Raw genomic sequence first — 22,347 nt, 5'->3', positions numbered from 1 at the left:
TACCCTACCTGGTTTATCTGCAATACAGATTATAAAGTCAACGATGATACTGAATGTGCTTCACTACTCTTCACGTGTTGGGCTTATGCATACATTTGATTTATTGCGTTATTCTTTCATACATTGCATGTCAATACAATCTTCAGACCCAAGTTCACACCTTTTCAAAATGAAAGCTCGCTAATTTAGCTCTATATAAAGGAAGTGATTCTTTGAATGGCGTTGCCATGGCAGAGCTCAGCACCTGTAAATCCCATGAATCTCTATGTTAGTCTTCACTATTACTACTCTTATTATACAGCAGCGAATTTGATCCAGTATTTGTGGACCACGGCTGTAGTTTATACGTAGAAGACGACGTGTTCACCGACTGAAGGCACCCACCAACTTCAACAGATTTATTAATATTGAATGTATCATGTGTCCAAATTGCACCAAATTTGACAGCACTTCCCTGGGCAATTACCAAAATACATGCCAAGTGTTAAGCTGATAAGATGGATGGTTCTCAAGATGTGCGTTCCACAAACAGACAGACATTTGAGGTAGATACAGCACCTCCACTGACAACAAGCTTAAAAATGACAGTCAACACTTTAACAAAGTATGTATTACTTGCAATCAGCACTAGGACATCAACCCACTAGTTAAGTATAGTTTGAACTCATTAAAACCCTTTTAGTAAAGAAAGTCAACTTTTACCAACATCAAACCCTCCAACTTCGGTTGAGCTTTATTTTATTGCAATCATTCGACCTCAAGCATCCAATCTGTTGTCCCACAGAAAGCTATTTTCCCCTCATTTAAAATCATTAGGCTTGACATTTGTTTACTTATGAACTGTGCAGCTTTCACTCTAAGCTCCCGGTGCTGCCAGAAAATGACTCAGCCCATCTAAAATGACGACTTAAAAACTTTTTTGCCCTTTAGCATACAACACAATTTATGAAGCAAGTCTTTTGAAATAAGCCTTTGGTTTGAGTGGCGCTGCATTTGTCTGGCATTAAAAACGAGCGATTTTTACAAGCACAACGGCGTTGTTAACACTTGACTTTCAGTGGGCTGCGCTTTTGGATAAGAAAGCTATGCTGTCAGAAACATTAAGATGTACACACACACAAGCTTCTCCAACGGCAGTCTTGAATTACTTTTGGCAAGAACACAGAAAAGCAGGCAGAGAGGGAGCGGCACTGGTGTGTTTTGATGCTCGAGTGTGTGAGAGACACTATAATAGCAGACCTCCAAATTAAGAATCCCTTTAAGTCAGTAAGCAGCTGTGCACTTTCCATTCTGCCCTTCACATTGGGAGTTTCGAGTTCAGTTCATGAATAGAAAGCAGCTGATTTTTGAGGTGGCTCTTTCTTCTAAATGGCCCTCAGATCCTTGAACAACACTTCATTTTTCTCCCCTGTGAATAAGAAATACATTTCTCTCCCCCTCTGACTTTATCTGTCTTTCTGCGTCTCCCCCTGCACCTCCCTCTCTCGCACTCTGATCTAAAAAGTTGAAATGGAGGGTGTGTGTATGTGTGTTTGCACGTGGACGTGTGTTACTACACCCCCCCCCGTGACAAAGTGGTGTGACAGGCCGTGTCACATGGTGGACAAGTGGTGGATGGGAGCTCGCAGACACAAGATAGAGCCTGTCAATCGCCTTGGTTTGCAGTGTTTCTAGCCATCTGCCGCCTGATGTGTGGCCTGCAAACAAGGCAGCAGACAGAGAGAGACACACACACACACACACACACACACACACACACACACACACACACACACACACACACACACACACACACACACACACACACACACACACACACACACACACACACACACACACACACACACACAGACACACAAACCAAAACCTGCCTTAACCCAGCATCACCCCGACTTGTTTTTCTTAGCCTGCAGGCCTCCTCGTGCAAGACTCGGAGGTCTGAGAGAGTTGTCTCCCCAAACGCACACAGCTGACACTTTCTGTGCAGCATGTACTTTCTCACCCTCTTTTCCTTCACTTAAATGATCATTCTAACCTGACAACAAGCTACAAACAAGCCCTCTGGACAGCAAAGTCTACAGTCTGGAAGCCCCGCGGTATCGACGAGAGGAAACAGACTGAGGAGGAAAAGCGGAATAACAAAATGCTAAATATTCTGTGATTGTGTGAGGCAGCATTTTTCAGGCAATTTGAGAGCATTGAGGTTTCTTATGTGCAAACTGCTCTGGTCATTTATCTACATTTATATACAACTTATCGAACACTTGTAAACACTGTGTTGATGTGCTGGAAACACAAACACGACATCACATTATCTCGGCAGCAGATGTATACATTACGTGCTACCTCCTGCATGCTGCAGCACCTCTCATCTGAACACACAGAGATTTCTGTGTTATTGTGAACGCTTCTCATCAGAGAATCTCCTGCTGCTTCGTTCATGGGTGAAACTCCTGAGAAAGTCCGGACCCCATTGTGCAGATATTTCTCCAGAGTTCATGCCTGATAACTGCTATATGGTATACTGTATTTATTCATAATCACAGCTGATCCCTACTGTGTTAAATATGAGCAAGCAACCATCGTAACAGAGGTTCTAACTTAACCAAAGAAAGTTGAAGTTATATATTGACATCTCCTTTTGTCTATCCTCTTTATTTTTCATTAGAGACTGTTATTGGTCAGGGGATTATCATTTTCTGTAGTGTTCAATTATTGTAGTTGAGATATGTTAAATTTCATTTATTGTGTTTATGTAAATAGACGTTTTGCATTTATTTCTATTTGTATATTTAACTTATTTATGCTGTTAACAGTTAATATGTTAAATCAACTTCCAAAAAAAGCTGCTCTTATCTCTGACCATTGTTTGGTTCCTTTTTAAGAAAACTATCTGTTCTGGCAAGTATTGATTTAGCACTAGTATCAGAAAAAACAATACCCAACCCTTCTACTGAGACTCAGCCATGATGATGTAGTGGACTGTTGCATTAGGGAATACATTCGATTGGTAAAAGTATATCAAAAAGCACTACAAACTGTGAGCCTTCACCATTCCCTCTCTTTGCTCATGCCCTGTCACACCTTCCTCCATCTGTGCTCTCAGGCAGCAGTAGACAGTTACATTTCACTATACACAGTTAACGACGCCGTCCTTCTACGTTTAAGAGGGGAAAACACACACAAACAGTTCTTCCTAAACAGGCTTGTAAAAATTATCTGCGGCCCCCTCCTGTCCTGCGTTTAAACTGCCTCCATCAGGTACAAACCGCCTCCATTCAGTCTTTACAACTGCAGGAATAAGGAGGGAGGGAAGTGAGAGTGCGGTTTATGTCTACACTTAGTCTTAATTCATTAAGTCTGTGAACGCACTGTGAATGTCGGTCACCTCACTTTAATTGTCTGTGTAATTGGGACAAATAAGGCAATCTTGAATCGCGAACCACGCAAGCATGGACACACAAAAACGAGGCCATTTAATATTGAGGAAGAAAAAAAACAGACAAGGACAACAAGAGGTAAGAGACAAAGAGAATGAAAGTGGCAGACAAAGACAAGCAGGAGGCAAGAGCAGAAACATAAGCTGTGTGAAGGCAGACGCATCACAGTGGGTTTTCTTGCTTCTCTCACCAACCAGCAGCTTGAGAAGACTGAGGAGTAAAAAGTGTTTGTGGCTGTGTGGGCACCTATTGACACCGAGTACTCTCCCCTCCAGGGAGCGGACAGACCTTTACTACTTAGAGACCCTCCTTCGTACCAATCAACACACACAAACCCTCCTGTCCGTACCCCCTATCTCTTCACCCCCCCAACTTCCCTCAGGCCTTCTCCCACTCATGCAGAGTCAATCACAGCAGATCTTAGAAAAAGGAGGAGACATTCTCCCAAACTGTCATATTGGACACCCACTATGTGTGGGAGACGCTGCTGAAACAAGATTAAAAGTACAACTGTGAATATAATGGTTTCAAATGGGGGAGGAAATGTAATTATTGCCGTTTTCTCTGAAATATTGTTAGTGGGAAATACTTTAAATTCAACTTGCATCATTTCTTACTTAAGTAACAGTACATTTAAAAGTGTACATCTACTCCAAGTATTTAATATTCTGCTAATGCAAAGATTTCTCATATTGTTTTTGCATATCAAAATTTCAGTTGAGCTGATGATGTCAGCTGCATCACTGACAAATTTCTTTCACATTGTAGGCTACAGATAATTTCCCTCGTATGGACGAGGGGTACAATTACAGTTAGCTAAAAAATTATCAAGCAAGTAAAGGTACTGTGTTACTCTCCATGACTAGTTATTAGCCTAATTGTATTTATGGTTGTCATAGATATAATTATCTTCCCTCTGCCTCTTTCAATGGACCAGTGAGCGGAAAATACCAAGTGAGACTTGTAGTTACCTTGAGGACAGACTAAAAACAAAGAAACTGCACTGCAAATACTAAGAACTAATCAAGGTAGAGAACACACACACACACACACACACACACACACACACACACACACACACACACACGTCTCTACAGGTGAGATCCTCGCGTGTCGCGCAGCAGCGGCAGGTGTTTGCACGTGAGACAGTCTGCAGATCTCCTACCTGAGAGAGCAGCAGCTGGAGCAGCTGGAGCAGCGGACCCACGCTGCAGCTCTGGATGATGTTTCCTCCACAGCGGGCCACGCTGTCGCGGGATTGGCGTCTTCTTTATGGGAGGAGGAAAGTAAAGGAGGAAGTGACGTGAAGTGGCAGTGACCAGCCAGGTGGAAGTGGCTGATCCCACTTTTTTTTACCATTTTAACCAATCCTCTTTTATAAACTTAAGTTCCCCAGCTTTTTATATCACTTACCTACTTTTGTTTCCTTCATTTTATTCAAATTGTATTATTATTGTGTTTTTCTTTCTTAGATTCATATCTATATATATGTTCTATATGTCTCTACTCTACATGTACGCTTATATACTTTACATGCACTTTCAACACTTTAGGTGACTTCTCTGTATATATGCTTTTTCAGGGAATGGATTTTCTGTTCAAGATTTTAAATACATATATCAAAAAAAATATTAAATACATATGTCAAATGAATATAATATCAAATAAATATCATATCAAATGAATACTATATTAAATACATATCAAATTAATTAGTATCATATTAAATACACTGAACAATACAATGAATAATCAAGTACCCAGCAGTACACAAAGTATTTCCCTGATGAGCTACAACATTGAAACACTGGTCAGGCTACAAATGAACTCATCTGTTACAATTTATACAGTATTGTTACAGTACACGATAATATAATATCGAGTACTATTTACTTTTAATTTCTTAGTACATTTTGTGGATATACTTGAAGCTATATGCTGTATATTTTAATCCCAGTTGATTTTGCATGTGGTTGTTCACTTATTTGTAAACACACATGGTGAATGATCATTGTTATACTACATGTCTGCGTCACAATAAAACACTACCTGATCAAACAATTTGTATTTTTGTAAGATGTCAGAATCCAGACAGGTTGGAAAGTAGTTTTACCCACTTTGTAAAACATCCGTCTTAAAAGTAGTCAAAAAACTTAGTGGAGCAGAAAGTACAATATGTCCTTCAAGTGAAGGGGAGAGGAAGTACATGGTAGTATTTTTTTTCAGTTTTGGGTCTGTCTGCTGTATTCTCACGTATTCTCACCAGGACATTTTCTGGAAATGTTACCAGAGAGCCAGCAGGAGGTGTTTCAGGATATGTCTGGAGCTTTTGCATTCTCATGTACAGCCTCTTCCTGCATTTTCAGGAAAATATCCAGATTTCCATGTCCATGTCTATAATGACGTGTTTCTGAGTGTGGCACTGATCTTGAACTTCCTTTAAAATGTGTCTGGGCTGCAGACGGCTGTCCACCTTGCATCCGTCCCTAATTTGAGACTATTTGCCTTCCACTCCGATTTCCTCTCTAAATATTTTCTGGTACAATCCTGAACCTGAACTTTAAATAAGACGACATCTTTGAAACAATTTTCAAAACTTTCTCCTCACCTCCCATCCTGAGTAAATTAGGGTAGAGAGAGACTATTTCTGTCGGCGCTTCGGGGTCTTTAATAGCAGCTGATATCCGCAGTCTTGTCAGCTTTTTGTCGTTCCATTGTTTTCTTTGTCGCTCCCAGTAATCCACATCAAAAAAGAAAGCCCTGTGAGCATCGTGTCATTACTCTGCTTGTCACGCACTGCTTCAGAATTGGTTTTGTTCTGCAGCGACGCTCATTTGTACCATCCGTCGCTTTGCAGAATTGGACACTTCAATCCATTAGGCTGTTTACAAGTATAAACTTTTCTGTTTGCTTTAGTCAAAGCGCTGCCATAAATTGAATATATTTGTCTCCTTCAAACAGAGGAAGGTGTTGACAAATTTGTCAACAAAGTCTTTGTGAGAAGAGATGTTCCAAACGTACCAACCACTGCTGCTTATTGACTCTCCATAGCGGAGAGGGCAGTGTTTTATGGTGCTGGAGACAATGAGTATTGGCAGAACTGGAGATTGTGTTGTGTCATGTTCATCTGGTGGTAAGATAGACACATCATTCAGACAGATGAATACTCTGTAATGCAGGAGCATATATTTGTGTCTCGTGTGTGTTTCTGTTGGATTGTGGATGTGCGTCGCCTGCTGCCTTGTTTTTTGGCAGCGTGCTCTCTGCAGTCAAAGGCAACAGCGCATAGTTCAACCAGACAACAGAGTCCAATTCCCTCTCCTGCAGGTTCAGGTCGGCTCTTACAATGTTTCTCCCTCATAATTTCTGACTGCCTTTTATTTTTTGTCCATGCCCTCATCTCCTCATCTCCTCCACTCTGTGTTTCTCTCCAGAGGCCTGGTGACAGCTGTAAAACCTTGTATCAAGGCGTTGACCTACGGTTCGCTGCCACGTCCTCACCCCCTTCTCCTCCCCCTCCAATCCCTCCCCTCGATACTTTGCTGAAGTGTGACCCCCCCCTCCTCAGCCCCGCACCAGCCCCGCTCTGCCGCTGCCACGAAGCTATCTGCGGCTGATGTTGTGGAGCTGATAACTGCTTCTTTTATCTGTCGCTTAGCAGCACAAAGGGACCTGGGCATTGATCAAATGCCAGCAGACTGATGGCTGCTCAACAGGCTGCTTTTTATGCCCACGACACTGCCTAGGGGATGGAGGGAGGAGGAGGAGGAGGAGGAGGTGGAGGAGGAGGAGGTGGAGGAGGAGGAGGATTGGAGTCGAGCTGAAAATACAAGGCCTAAACTGACAGTCTGATCAAAATGGTAATGGAGAGAAAATAGTGCAAAAAAATCTTGCAGGTTTTGTGAGCTCTCTGCAGACTGAGCAGAGCGTGACATGTGATTGGCTGACTTATATCACAGCCGCCGCCAGTAGCACCAGCTCCGGTAGAAAGCTGGCAACTGTTGCTCCACATGGAGAGTGAATCTTTAAGACAAGGAACAAAATACAGTATATATGATGATGTTTCTTAGCAAAAAAAAAAAAAAAAGAAAGAAGAAAAAGTGCAACGTGCTACCCCATCCTCATCCTGAATATATTTTTAATATTCAACATTTTTAGCGTGCATGGTTCCAGAGGTGGTAATCTAAATCCTACCCATGGCTCCTAGAGGATGGAACTGAACCTTTCCTAACGGGTTCCTCCTTTTAGTTTTTTAAGGAAATACATCAAGCACTTTTGGATGGATTGTCATTAATTATGATAGAGATGTTCATGGTGCCCAGAGGATACACCCTGGTAATTTCTTAACTAATTCTTCCAAAATTGGTGTGATGAAGACTGTGAGATACAATTAAAAGCTCTGGAAATTAACTTTGTGTGAACATAATTTCATCAAGAGGTGAAAGTATGTTTTGATTTAGAACTTGTTTTCTATAAGGACAATAAACAATATCCTTACATATATGCTTAACACATAAAAGAAGAAAAAAAATTCACATCACAATTAATGTTTAATAATATGTGCTTGTAGAAATAAAATACGCTAGGTTGAGAAAGCTTAAAATCTTACATTTTTAAAAAAAATAATAAAAATAAATATCACCCAAGTTCCTTTTCTTTAAAAAAAAAAAATCCTGAACATGTGCATCCCTAAGATGAATGATGTTTTTTTTTGCCCCAAACAAACCAGTGAAACAAACTGTGATTGTATGACATTTAAAAGAAATGCTTTCATTAGTGTTCAGCCTACAAAGCCATCACTAATTAAGCTAATCACTGATTCTGAGAAAAGCCCATATCATTATGAAAACACATACAGGCTTTATATTCAGTAGAATTTGTTTATGCGCCTCTACACCCACCCTCTACACCAATGTTGTGTTCAAACCACCCATACTCAATCATTGCAGTGCATGGGGCCAAACATTGTGTTCAATAACTGATTAATGCATCCATGGACTTGAAAGCACCGAGATCATGAAACTTTTCTGTCTCGACGTGCGCTTTATAAAATCTCTCCATCTCCAGTCAGCCGAACATTGTAAAAGTTCAAGAAAAAAAAAAGACTTGTGTTATTAAACCTGACAGTGACACCTCGATACCTCGATGTTATCTCATCTGGATAATCCTTTTCACAGCTCTAACTATTATTAGAGGGAGGTGCCTGTGCATTCATGTGTGCTACAGTCTGTGAACACAATATTTGAATCCTGTTGGAAGTGTTGGAAGTCCCTCTTGGGATTTTACATGAAATTGTGAGCTTTAGTGAAACCACATGTCACTTCTTGGAGCAAAGTCAGAGATGTGGGAGATCCCTGCAGCCGTCTCAGCTAAGAATAGAGACACATAATGACATTTTAATTTTGTGCTACTAACACACCCGCTGCTTCCCTTCCCCTCAGTTTAGCGTGAACTGCCAAACCCTCAAAACCACTGCTTTCACATTTAAACAGAGGGTGTCAAACAGGCAACACTGAGACTGGCATCGCTCTCTTGACACTGTGGTGACACGGGCCACCTTCAGGTTGTTTCTGATTCTCAAACATGACTCATGCGTTTAATTATGGTGGGGCAACAGTGGTTCATTTGCTTGTTTCTTGGGGTAACTTTCTAAAAAAGAGGCAGGCGTCAGCTTCAATTATTTTCTAAAGGGATTTGTTTTTGATATTTTGAAGTAATGGTTCACTTCACCCAAAGCCCTATAGCGATGCAGATAGTTTGCTTATATCTGCTGAAGTTTTGAGATATCAGGCTCCGAGCTCTCCGCCACCACCACTATAAAATAGGGGTGAAATTGAATCAAATGGGTTTTTCTTTTCAAAGCCTAGAACTGCACAAATAGTCTCATTCACCTCAGTCAGAAGAAGAAGTTTCAGGAGTGAATCTCTTGGTACATAACAGCAAAACTGTTGACAAGGTTCAAGGGAAGGCGTATTTTATCACATGTAAAATTCGGTAATCTATAAGACCTGGATCATTAATCAAAATGTTTATTTTAATCATGGCTGACATGGCAACATTTAATGTGAGCAGGGTCAATCATTAGCTGTTTTCAGGAGGTACTCCAGAGATCTGGACCTTCTCCAGAGATTTCCTTTCACACAACGCAGCGGGAGGGGGGGGGGGGGGGGGGGGGGGCTCTGCTTAGATGTGTTCACAACAGCAACAAATCCTCTGCAGGGTTCAGGTGAGTGCTGGGTTATGTAATGTATTCATTCTGCTGCAGAGATCAGATGATTTTGTTTACAGCGTCACACGTCATCATATACAGTCCACGGTTCACCCTCACCACTTACACACTGTCTCAAACCAGAGCAAGCAGTTGTTTCAGCAAAAAAAGGTCTCGTCTCTACATATATCTGCCTATACCTGAGTATAACAAGCAGCTGTGTGGTGATACAGATCTGCAGCTCAAACCCAACTTCCTCAGCTGTATTTCATTGTTCCACCAAAACCTGAAGCATGACACAACACAGGACCCTGCTGTGTTTTAACACTGGCTTGTTTTTGGTGTGAACACAAACTGTAACACTGTTCATGGTGTTCACGTGTTTATCTCATCACCATCTGCAGCACGCCTCGCTGTGGTGTCACCAGTGCTCTACTCTGACATCACTTGTCAGTCAAACAAGGGCCCATTACCTCTCAAAGCCTTTGGACTCTCAATTGATGAAATATGGATTTCTGTTGAATGCTGCTCTGTTCAGCTGTAGGGTCGAAACACTTCCTGTAGGCTCAGAGAGTTTTGTTCAGTCCAATAAGCTTCATTGAATTGGTCATTGTTTGCATAATCTGTGCTGCTTATGTTAACAGTAATGTTTTTTATCAATAGTTCAGATTTACATCAACATTATTTTCTTGTACTGTATTATTCTTGTATCTTTGGGCTAAAGATGGTGTCGTTAAATTGAAGTCAAAATATCGCTCCATCTTGTCACATTCTCATCTTTATTTGCATTCAGTTTTCTCTTGCATGAATTCCTGACTTAAGAACAAGCTGCAACCACACACACATACTTAACCATTGCTTTTATTTCTGATGTATTTCTGTGCTTTACATTCACACACCAGCTGTCAGTGTTCTTGTTTTTCTCCCCTCCTGTCCATCACACCTCAAGGATGGTTATTTACACATGTTATGCATACACACTCTCTTACATGTGCACACACATGAGAACTGGGCTATTTTCTCTGAATCAAAACATGCATATATGAGTTTTAAGCAGTCCCTCCTTTTTCTTCAAAAGTGACAATGGTTCTCATTTGTCATGCTATCGACACCACTGTAAAACTAAGCCCTAAGAAGATTGGGAAAACCTTGTCTCGGCTGATTTATGAAACCTCCCTAACTATTGATACAAGTGCAGAATCCAATGTGAAAGGTGGCACGGTGACATTTGTCAGAGCCACGCTGTGGATACAGTCTGCATGTGGTTTCTGAGGAAATGAGAAATAGGCCATCTTTGTAGTTTGTGAGGTGATGGCTGAGCCTTTCCTTTGAAAAAGTTTTGTTAATTCACCAAAGGCAAGTCTATTCCAAGGGGATACGTACTGCGACAGGGAAACACTTCTTCTGAATACAAAACTCTGAAGCTGGAGGTTGTCATGTGCTGCACGAAGACAACACAAATGAAGTTAGCGGATACTTGACTTCTTATTTTATGGCGTCAGACTCGATGTGAGGTGGACGTTCACAGTAGCAGAAAAATTCAAATGATACATTTAATGGCTGACTCCTGCTCTCTCTTCTCCCTCTGACTTTTCAAAATGAAATGTAAAAATAACATAAGGAGATGTGTACCCACTTGCCTCCCCTGAGTATTCAGCTATCATTGCTAATTCCAGAATATTGCAGCCACTTCAGCCCGCTGCTGCTCCCCATGTCACAAGTGGCTCTCGTGGCCTTTTTCATAGAAATTCAAGGAGGGTTTTCTGGGTATTTTGTATCGCACAGGTGCAGGAACAAAGGGCGATTATTCCAACCTTTTCACAGAAAGCCACACTGAGATGTGGGTTGTGGAAACAGGCTGTGTAATTTCCTGCCCTCCAAAATAAAGAATGCATATCAAACCATCACAAGCTCGGGTCCCTTTGAAGGGCACGAGCGTAGCTCCAGTCTTATTTATGGATACAATACTCTCAAGTGTGCATTTTTGGCAGCAGTCAGTGGAATATATACTTTTATGTACATTTCCCACTGCATATATGAGATGAAAAACATAGTTGTGAGTATTCACCTCTCCTAATTGCTTTGGTTTTTCTTTGCTATTGAACCTGATGATTTTGTGAGTCTTCAGGAGGAAAGGAAACATTGCACATGCACCACATTTTATTTATATATACATATTATGTGTCCTTTTCATTTGTGTGACAAAATGACTCAATAGCACCCCCTGTGACGTAGCCCTCACGCTTCCTATCGCCTAGATGTGTGAAATGATTTAGGCACATGGAACATCCCAAGCCTCGAGGTGCACAGTGGTGCAAGGGTTCAGTCAAAACGGCTTTCTTTGTTTTTTCTTCTTATTTGTTTACTTTTTTGGTTCAATCAAAGCAACAAAAAGGAAAAAGGTCAAACAGTATATGTACATGAACATACACACACATACTGATGAAAACATTTCTGTAATCCATTCCAATCAATTCAAAGGGAAAAAGCAATTATGCACAAATATTGTGCATTTGAAACAATTCGTCTTCATATTTTTGGCAGCCTGTTTCCACCTTTGCAACCTCACAGCACATTAAGATGCTAGGAAATGAAGATAAGCTGAACAAGAAAACATGAAAATGTCTTTAAATCTACATTGCTTTGATTATGTCACATTTCCCCGAGACCTCGCGGCCCCTTTAAAGACTACAAGTTGACACAACCTTTCAACAAGTCCTCAGAAATAAAAAGCAAAACACATTTTATGTCTGTGCCCTTTAAAATGACACATTTTCTGATCTCCTCTTAATATTCCGCACATTCAGCACAGACAGAAGGACAGAAGCAAGAGAGATGCACAGTGAGCTGGTAACTTAGCATACAAAAGGTCGGACTGCTTGGTTGACACATTCAACTGCTAAATCAGCTGCAGCTGAAGGAGCCGTCACCTGATCTGCTGCTACAAGGAGTTTTGCTTTGGAGAAAGGGGCTGTTAACTAAAGGTGATTGTAAATTTAGACCCATGGCTCAGTTTGCAAACACACACAGACTCAACTTGTGAAGAGTTAGATTTGACAGATGAGAGGAAACTTTCCTCTGAAGGCTGCAGCACAACCATGACTTTAGACGCAGTGAGTTCAAATAACCACCAACTCTCATTGAAATATAAAGGCAGCTTTATTTGATGCAGAGCATTATTAGGACCATATTAAAAAGAAAACTAATTGGAGTTTGTGAGCATCATAATGTAAGAATAAATAGAATCAAGTCTTAAATAGGTAATTTTCTCAAGGTCTGTGTGGTTCTCTCTTCAGAATAGGTACAGTTTCTATATTCAGAGTCTTGATACTTGATAATGAGGTACTTATGTGACAAAAGATAAAGTATTTTCTTATTTGGGACATTTATGTTAAAGTAAAACTAGATGCATGATGCAGGTGACACGGTGATCTTCTGATATTATCAACATGGCATAAAATGATGATTTTTTCTAATATATTAACACTTTATTATTGTACTATTAAGATTTTTCCCCTTTAAGTGACCCTAATACTCATAATTTTAAATAGCTCAGGTTATGAAAACCTTCCTAAAAAAGGTTAAGAGCCTCAGTTTAATAAAAATCTTACTGAGATCCTGTTTGCATTTTCTCAGTCTCTGTTCTACATTTGGAACACGAGGAGGATTCTGACTTCAACTACATAGACTGAGCCAGGCTGCAATTTAACTTACGTCATGAGAGAAAGTGTGATAAACACATGAATAATTGTAAGTAAAATAAAAACTATATCAACCACATAACTTTGATTCAAAGAGGAAATATTCTGTAGCATATGGTCTGCAACATTAAATACATTTCACACACACTGCAAATACCCACAGACAATTAGCCCGAATGAAGGTGGAAGGAAAGTTTTGCTTTCCAAAAGTTTCCAGATTTTTTCTTTCAAACTGAGAAAAATGCCTGAAAAACAGAGACGTTTTCACAGCTGCTGTTGACTGTTTCTGCATTAAAAACTAGATTCTTCTCTCCCTGGTCGAGTTGTAGGCAGCAGGATAAGAAAATGAAGAGAATCACAGTGACACTTGTAGCTCTGCACCATTGTATCAGCTGAATAACTAATCTGCATCTGCCTGCTGATTTGAACAACGCTCTATTCCAGACACCCCCGATTATGGCTGGGGTGGTGCTGGGTTGGTGGATGTCTTGCCTCGCAATCAGTCCCCAGCAGCACATGGAGAGCTGCTGTAATTAAGGAGCAGTGTCCCCCATGAATCCCATCCATGGAGCAGGACTTTAATTCCCCACTAATTGAGGCCAACATGGGGAGGGTGGAGAGAGGGACGGGGCATTGGAGGCTCCCGCTGTGTGGACCGACCACTGAGCTAGATGATTAGCCGAGGTGTAGCAAAGGTAACTGGGAAACTTGAACCTCGCCAGCACAGCCAGACCCACCTGCCCACCTCTCCCCACTCCCACTACTCACACCCTGCTGCTTCCAAAGGAAACCCGGCCTGAGCTGAGGCAAACTTCCCCATTTTAGCTCCACTTTATCGGCAGCTGCTTTCTCTGCTGGTGGGAAGTGGGTGGATGAGGACGGGGGGGGGGGAGAGAGGGGCGGGAGGTTTGATTGATTTGCTTCATTTGGATTTGCATCCACAGTGTTTGTGAATGCTGTCGACAGAGGTTGATACAAACTCAGAGAGAACAAAGAGGGTATATTTAGAGAGTAGTCCTGCCTGCTACAAGTGCTCTGTCTAATAAAGGGAACCATTTGTAAAATGTGATTTATTTATTGTGTGTGCGTGTGTGTGTGTGTGTGTGTGTGTGTGTGTTGAGAGCCTTTTTTGGTTTTATGTTTGTCATATTTCCACCATTTAAGTTCCCAGTAAACACGCTGCTGAAAGTGAGGTGAGCTAAGCCGTCAAATCGAGTGACTCCAGCTTCAGGTGACAGATGTTTTGTATCTGAAATGGTGCCGTTCAGCGATTTGGCTGCATGTGATGCCTCCTTCACTTTCATGTGTGTACTTCACCAGAGGCACCGGGTAAAAAGCACAGAGGAAGTGGCTGTAAGGCACATTGTCACTGAAATCTGTCAGACTCCTCTTTCTCACTCCGTCTCTGTCTGTCTCTCTCATTCTCTCCCCCTCTCTCTCCCTTCGTCTGCATATATATATAAATCTTTCCATTTCTGAGCAGTTGCTGACAGCCACAGACGATTCAGCGGGATGAGATCGACGCGCGACTGTCACTATTGTCTTAGGAAAAGTTGTGATTTATTCCTGCGCAACTTTGTCGCGTGTACACACATAAATGTCATGCATGCCAAGAACAAACAGCTAACACACACACACACACACACACACACACACACACACACACACACACACACAATGTTAACTGCAGTAAATAGCTTCTGCTCGTGCTGTCTGAGACGTCACAAAACACAAACACCTCCTTCACTGACTTGTTTTGAGAATTTAAATATCTAAGATTAACAGCACACAGATGGACCCTATCGGCGCCTTTTTGCACCAATTTTCGAAAGCTTCCTGTAAACTCTGTAGGTTTGCTTGATATGGAAGTCACACCAGCCCTCACAGAGCGCCGGGGTTTAAAGCAATGTGAGGCTGAGGTGGGATGACATGCAGCAGCAGCGATTTAACTGCAGCTCGCCTTGGTTTGCAGAACACCGCTTTAGCTCGACATGAAAATTTCACCGAGCCATTCTGATCCATTAAACTGATCTGAGCTGCCAGAGATAACGTTAACGCTGCCATGATGGAGACAGTTCGAAACATCCCGAAATTCCCCCTATTGAGTTGAAATAAGTTTCGGCGGATATCTGTCGGATGAAACTTCAGAGGCGTTTTGTTCAAGCATGAACTGCAATTTCTTCATTCCCATAAAGGCCTGGATAAGATAAAAAAAAGTCCTGTTGAAGGTGGGCCTGATTAAGGCTCTTCATCTACCATGTGGGCCACTCGATACAAGTCATCGTGCAGCGGGAGGTCAAGTCACAGGGAGTGCTGTGAGCCAGATGTGGGAAGTACAGTCATTAGGTACGAGGATGTCGGCAACTAAAGTGTGTATCTGAAAATAATGCATCTGCCGTAGTGTGACCACTGCTGTGTCCTTGTTTGAAACACTGGCGTGGCTTTGATTTATTGAGGTTTGTAACCTTGGCCACTTACCTACAAACACGCTCCCTTGCTGTTTTCCACAATGAAGGAGAACACTTCACTTTCCACCACAACAGTTTTGTTGCTTGCCTTGCACAAAAAAAGTAATACTTAATCAGTAATAGTTCTGACCTCGTTTCTTTCTGTCTGATGATGTTTCCCCCTGATTATTTATAATTCGGCTTTGCCCTCGACATGCTTGGAGCGCACTTCATTTACTTAGGAAATCACCGGTGGTCTAAAAAATCAAGCCTGGCTTGTTTTTCCGCCTATTCGTCTTTTTATCCGCAAGGGGTGAAAATGAAGGATCACCTCAGAGATTCGTCTGGCATTGCAGACCAAAGAGTCTGAAAAATTGATAGGTCTGGAATTTACATATCTGTTGTGCGATTGTATTCCCCATGAGCCAGCGTGAGAACACGGTTCATCAATAAAATATGACTGTTACAAATACTGAACTGACGCCTGTCAAAATCAAGTTTGGGAATGTGAATGCAGCAGTTGTCATGTGTAACTCAGCAGCAGAGGTCAGAGAAGTCAATGCTTCTGTTTGGGGAACTAGGAAATCTAGGGAAATCTATTTGCATGCATCTGGTAGGTGTACGAGTGTATGATTTATGCTTCTTTTTTTGCTGTTGTTCTTTGTTTATGTTGTTTGTAATTTGCATTTAAAATGAGCTTTAAATTGTGGATGGAGGAGGGCGACACATTTTTGGAATTATTGGGTAAGCATTGCCCTCTAGTGGTCAGACGAGGAACTGACCAGTGTTGCCACGTTCTCCTCCAGTGCCCGCGGCAGCTTGAAGCCTTCTCCACTGTCAAACACAGCATTTCAAAGGCTGCCTTGTGTGCACATGTGTATTTATACACGTGTGTGTACATGTAGTCTACACGCTGTATATGACTCTATATGAATATATTGATGTCAATCCAAGCAATGGATCCCCAGGGAGGAGGGGGAGGAGGATGAGAGGTGAAATGGATGAGCTTTCTACTTTACATTGATTAATTCACAAACATACAGACACTGAACAAATACAACATTAAGGGGAAAAGACAAGACACACACACACACACACACACACACACACACACACACACAACACACACGTAAGCAGGAGCTCTCTGCAGCTACTTGGACACTGTTTCCTCAAGGTCGGAGGGTTAACAGGCAGGTGGGCACTGCTGCAGCTGGTGCCCACATGGCCCCGAGGACCCTTATCAGCTCTCAGTGGGGGGAGAATGATGAGAAACCAGCCGCTCGAAGGAAGATAGATGAGAGAGAGTTGCAGCAAACACACAGATCAATAATATTCATAGCCTCCAGGAGAAAATACGTTAAGTAAAAGCTTTTTACCCGATTGGATCTGAGCGGGGAGGCTTGGAAACAAAGCTCTTGTGTCTTCCTTTATGCTTCAGTCAGACAGAGAGAGACAGAATCAGCTCAGGAGCAAAAGGAGAGAAATCATTGGCTGTCATGGTTGAGAAACATACATGTTCCGTGGGAGGGTAATGTAACGCTGCTTAGTATGTTTCTGCACTTGTGTCCTCAAAACGTGACAAGGAGGATTGTGTTTGGCAAGAGTGGTGCTCAGGTAACCACAGGGAGCAGTGGTGCAGTATGACAGAGTGAGACGGTCCAACGTCAGACAGCAGAATCTTCCAGTCGTCAGTGCAAACAGAGTCTTCAAAGGAAAGGGTTGTGTTCTTCTTTACTTTACTTCATGTATAAAAACTCCTCACCCCGATGACTCCCAACAGAGACGGGCTTTTCCTGTAAAACATATGTAGACACATATATAGACAGCAGCTGGTTCGCAGGTGACAGCCACTGCAGACACAACACACAGCAGGTGGGGTTGTGAAGTGATGTGAGCGAGAGAGAGGTGATGAAGGAGCAATAGAAATCAAGTTGGAGGAGGACAAGAAGGAGAGGGAGTGGAGAGGTTGTGATGGTGTGAAAAAACAAAACAAATGGAGATGGATAGAGGAGCAGGCGGATGACAGGCAGACTGGCAGCGTGTTGTGGTTAAGGACCAGGGCGAGGGTTCAGGGGAGCCAAGGAGGCTTAGCAGGGGCGCGGGTGAGAGATCCACAGGTCTTTTACCGACTCTTAAATCATCCAGTGTGACAGAGGCACAAAGGCCCGGCTTGACGCAGAGCTGTCACTCGTCTCTGGAGCTGTTAATCACGGAGATCTGCAAGGGGTAGATCTCTTAACGTCAGAGGAGACGCCTGGCAGCAACAAATGAGCCCCACGCTGAGACTTCCACGCAATCGCACACCTCTCAAGCCCTGCAGCCACCTGCAATCGCCCTGCAGCCAATATCTGGTGCTCCCCTGTGCAGGCAGACTCGTTGTCTATGTCTGTCTGTGTGTGTGTGTGTGTGTGTGTGTGTGTGTGAGAGAGAAAGACTGGGTGGAAATAAAAAAAATAAAGGAAGGGGCAAGAGTGTGTGTGTTATCTTTTTGTATGTGTGAGCATGCGCTCAGTGAACCCTACCTGATACAGAGGTACTGATGAGAGAGCTGCCGTTGAAATATGACAGCTCTCACTTGTTCTGAGGCCTGCCCTCGGAGTAAGCCCTGCAAGAAATAAAGAGATCACTCTCATGTTCTCCCAGTCCTCACACACACGCACACACACACACACACACACACACACACTGAGATTGAACTCTGTTAAGATGTGATTAGGCTGACTGTCAGTTGTGAGGGGTCCTATCAAGGTTCACTGCACGCCAACCGCACACAAACGACCGTCTTAGCCAGGCTGCCTGACAGTTTGCTAGTGGAGGAATGTCGAGGCTGGAAATAACAGCGAGCCCTGACTTACAGCTGGACCGACAATGACTGCTGCTTTGCCAACTGGAAAAAAAGAAGAGATGGACCTGGAGAGCATACTGAAATCACAAAAGAAATACCTGCATCGATCAGCTTGGGTAGGGGAGGTATTAAGAGAGACGGGGCCTATTTTGCAGTTGACAGAGCGGGGCATCTACTTTGGCTCAGTGTCCGTGTTGTGTAGCCTCATTGGAGAGAGGGTGACCTGGTGCTCTTAGCTTGCTTTACACAAGGTTGTTACAGTGTTTCTTCAAAAGGCATGTGATGAATCAGGAATTTAAAGAGGGCAAAAAAAATCTGCAGCATTGTCACTATTCTCATATCAGTGCCGATAATTAATCTTACGTGTGTTGAGATTCATAACATGTGGGTACGGGTCCAAATTAAAGCCAGGATAAAAAAATAAAAATATGCCTCAGTTTCTGTCTTTTATTTGAGTCTTGGCCTCTTCATTTCTCTGCTGCAGTAATGCTCGAGGTAGATGTGGCTCCCTGTGCTAAGTTAATCAAAATATGTTTTTATGAACCAATATGGACTAGAGAAATGGAATCCCATCTGGAACAGAGAGCAGGAAGAGCAAGAGAAATAGAAATTCTCACATCAGCTCAGCAGTAAAATTGCTGCCCCACTGAGAGGCAGACATCATAAGCAGGGTTTTAAGGACATGCATATGTATGGAACAAGCAACCTCTCCATTTCAGACACAACCAGGAAACACAGACAAGCATCCGCGAAATCACAAAAAACATTCATGCACGCACAATTTACACACGCATGCTCTCGCCTACACAGATCCAAACACCGTTGACGCACACCTTCACACCTAGCCCAGAGCCCCATGGACATGTTATATGTGTTTGTTAGCTGAGTCGACATATTTGTGTGTGAATGTGCGTGGGCCTCGGCTTGTGGTGTCTGGCTCACAGCATGCCAGTAAACAGCATGCAGCCCAGACGATGTGGGGACTCCAGGCCTCGTGATTCATGCAGACGGGTTGATTAAAGAGCAATCGCAGCCCCCGCAGTGCGAGAGAGGGTGGGATAATCACCGTAAGAAAAACACTGTTTAGCAGCATAAGTCTCAGCACGCTTCAAGTTATGAAAGTATTGAGGGGGCAAAAAGTTATCTACTGTCTGAAGTTGCCAGAGAGGCCGATGCTAGCGCAGATTCCCACTGAGTGGTCAGACAAACAGTGGCCATCGAACATTAAAACGTCCCTTTTGTTCACGGGGAGGACAAAACAGTCGAGCATACATGAAAACACTAATGTCATAAAAACATTAAAGCTGCTCTGTTAATATCTTTTATTACCAAAATGGATTCAATGAGTAAAATCCACAGAAAACCTCAAGCAATCTGCAGTTCCCCTCAGAACCTGTTAGTGTCTTTAAGCTCATTGTTTTGGTTTTTCAGGAAGAGTTTTCATTCACACCCACTGAAAAGTTTACTTGAGTGGATATGATAAAGAAAAATCGAGAAAAAAGATTAACATAAACTTGCAGCATAAAATTTGATTTGAGACGTGTAAAATAGTTGAAATTGGACACACTCATAAATATATATATTAGTCTCTTAATATGCCAGGTTCTTTTCATCAAGATCCATCATTCACTCAGTGAGAACTCAATGAGATTTTAAAAAACGTTAATGTTTAGAGGTTCCTCCTTTGCTCAACTGACAACACTGATCCGAACAGTGGTAGTGAAGCAAAACAGTTACGTCATGGGCAGTAAAACACAAAAAGGTGAAGGGAAGTGCAGGATGACCTGCAGCGGACCTCTTCTCATTATAATCCGCCATGATTCAAATTTATATTGTGTTTCTGTTCTCCTTAATGTAGCTGTAATCGATAGAGAGAGCACGGGGAAGAAAGGAAATAGACAAATAGATCATCAAGTTGTATTAACATAACGATACAGGAGATAAAAATGAGCAGTTACAGCGAGACTGAATATACTGTTTTACATACACAGGCATGTTTTCATGGCGTTTACATGAATGGAATGCACAGGAAAGAATCGGTCTTTGATTCAGCAGCAGCGAACAGACGACTGGAGAGCGAACGAGAATGAGGAGAAATTCTGACACCTCACATAAAATCTCACGACGTGGATTTGAGGGTGACTGACTCAATTCTATGGTAAATCCAAACAGAAATAACATGTCACAGATGCACTGCACATCAGACAAATTGGAAATGATATATTAGGAACCATAATAATTTAAATTAAGGTGTGTGCGACCACCTTTAAACATACAACATACAGTATACAAGCAAGCTGAGAATGCTATTGTCCTTTCCTCTTCTCTAGATGGCTTGTAAAATCCAGACGTTTCCAAAACACTCTGCAAAATAACAACAACATATTCAGATGCTCTGTGATTTGTCTTTTCAGTCTCAATGTGATCAATCACTCGATGACACTGCTTTTGCAGATGAGCATCAGCAGCCACATTGCCTTCTTTAAAGAAAAGTATTTTCCCCAAAAATCCATTAGTCAAGTACTGCAGGAAGAAAACACACAGTTCTGTGTCTTCGCACCCTGAACAGCCTCTGGAGTTAAGTTTCCTTCAGAGGCTCCACTGCCACGCCACTCCACTCCACGCCACTGACTCAGATGCACCGGAGCTCTACGGCCTCTTGCTGGAGCAGGACCTGCAGCACTGTTGTCCGTAGAACCTGTGGTTACAGACGCCGTGCTGCGGAACCAAGTGGCACCAGCTGAAATGATCCACGCAGTGTTCGTCTGCAGAGAAAACAGAAAAAATGATTTCACTTTTTTTTTTATTGTGGACCTTTAATTTTTGGTTTGGTTTGCCACCCAGAGTTTCATTTTATTAGGATATAACGCAAGTAGAGAAAATAAGCTAAAGATAACATTTAAGAAGTTGTAACTAAAATTTTTCACTTTGCTCTTGATAAATGAACTGAACGATAAATGTATCCTTTTTTTCCCAATCAACAATTCCCTTGAGTTGCTTGTCTTTGGTCACAAGTAAATTAAACTTGATGAATTTGTTTCCTTCCCTATGAGGAATTTACCTTTCTGTGTCGGTCTGGCAGCCGTCATCCAGCCGGGGCGCTGTGCCGGAGCCGGGGGAGCGGCTGGGCAGAAGTGTGTGTTGCACGCCCTAGAGCTGACAGGCCTCTGGTGGGGCAGGCAGCCAGCTGTGGGGCGACCTTGCCGGAGACACTGGATGGACCGAGTCTGAACCCCTCCACCGCAAGACACGGAGCACTGAGACAGAGGCAGGAGGAAACAGTAGAGTCAGAAATGAAAAGGGAAGGCAGGATGAGAAGGAAAGAGAAATGAGAAGGAGCGCAGGGATATAAATAGGAGGAGGAGATCAAAACGTTGAAGCGCATGGAGGGAAAAGAGTTGTCACAAAAGGAGCAGAGAAGGGAGGAGAATCGGTGGAGGAAAAGTCCATACAGAGATAAAGAAGAGATGAATAAAACAAACATCCCATCCAGCATGTACTTGCCCTCCAGTGAGCTGTCATGACACATCTCTCTCTGGTGGAAACATACAGCGATCACAGGCTCCACATCAAGCAGAATGAGACGCTGTGCTACATGAGATGGCCCCTAAGACTTTGTACGTCATAGATGAAGTAACATACAAACTGCACAGCCTGCCCCAAAAGGCTTTGTCACAGAATGGAGCTTTCAATGGCAACTGAGGCC

The 22,347-nt window shown here is 42.5% G+C and overlaps 1 protein-coding gene and 1 long non-coding RNA gene across 3 annotated transcripts in view; both read right to left on the bottom strand.

Moving 5' to 3' along the window:
- The window catches only part of LOC109624921 (uncharacterized), a 38,822-nt gene extending 34,069 nt beyond the window's left edge, over positions 1 to 4,753 (bottom strand). The window contains exon 1 of the long non-coding RNA XR_002202419.2: positions 4,606 to 4,753. This is a non-coding gene — a long non-coding RNA (uncharacterized lncRNA). The remainder of the gene's footprint in view (positions 1 to 4,605) is intronic.
- A 15,783-nt stretch (positions 4,754 to 20,536) lies between these two features.
- adamts18 (ADAM metallopeptidase with thrombospondin type 1 motif, 18) overlaps positions 20,537 to 22,347 on the bottom strand; it is a 97,278-nt gene continuing 95,467 nt past the window's right edge. For both annotated transcript variants that reach the window (XM_069535781.1, XM_020080358.2), the window contains 2 exons: positions 21,703 to 21,898; positions 20,537 to 21,406 (listed from right to left, as the gene is read on the bottom strand). In XM_069535781.1, coding sequence (XP_069391882.1) covers positions 21,291 to 21,406; positions 21,703 to 21,898 — 312 coding nt within the window. In that variant the 3' untranslated portion in view covers positions 20,537 to 21,290. The remainder of the gene's footprint in view (positions 21,407 to 21,702; positions 21,899 to 22,347) is intronic.

This window comes from Paralichthys olivaceus, chromosome 1 (genome assembly GCF_024713975.1).
Source record: "Paralichthys olivaceus isolate ysfri-2021 chromosome 1, ASM2471397v2, whole genome shotgun sequence".
In the NCBI taxonomy this organism is placed as follows: domain Eukaryota; kingdom Metazoa; phylum Chordata; class Actinopteri; order Pleuronectiformes; family Paralichthyidae; genus Paralichthys; species Paralichthys olivaceus.
This window is presented reverse-complemented; position numbering and strand designations above follow the sequence as displayed.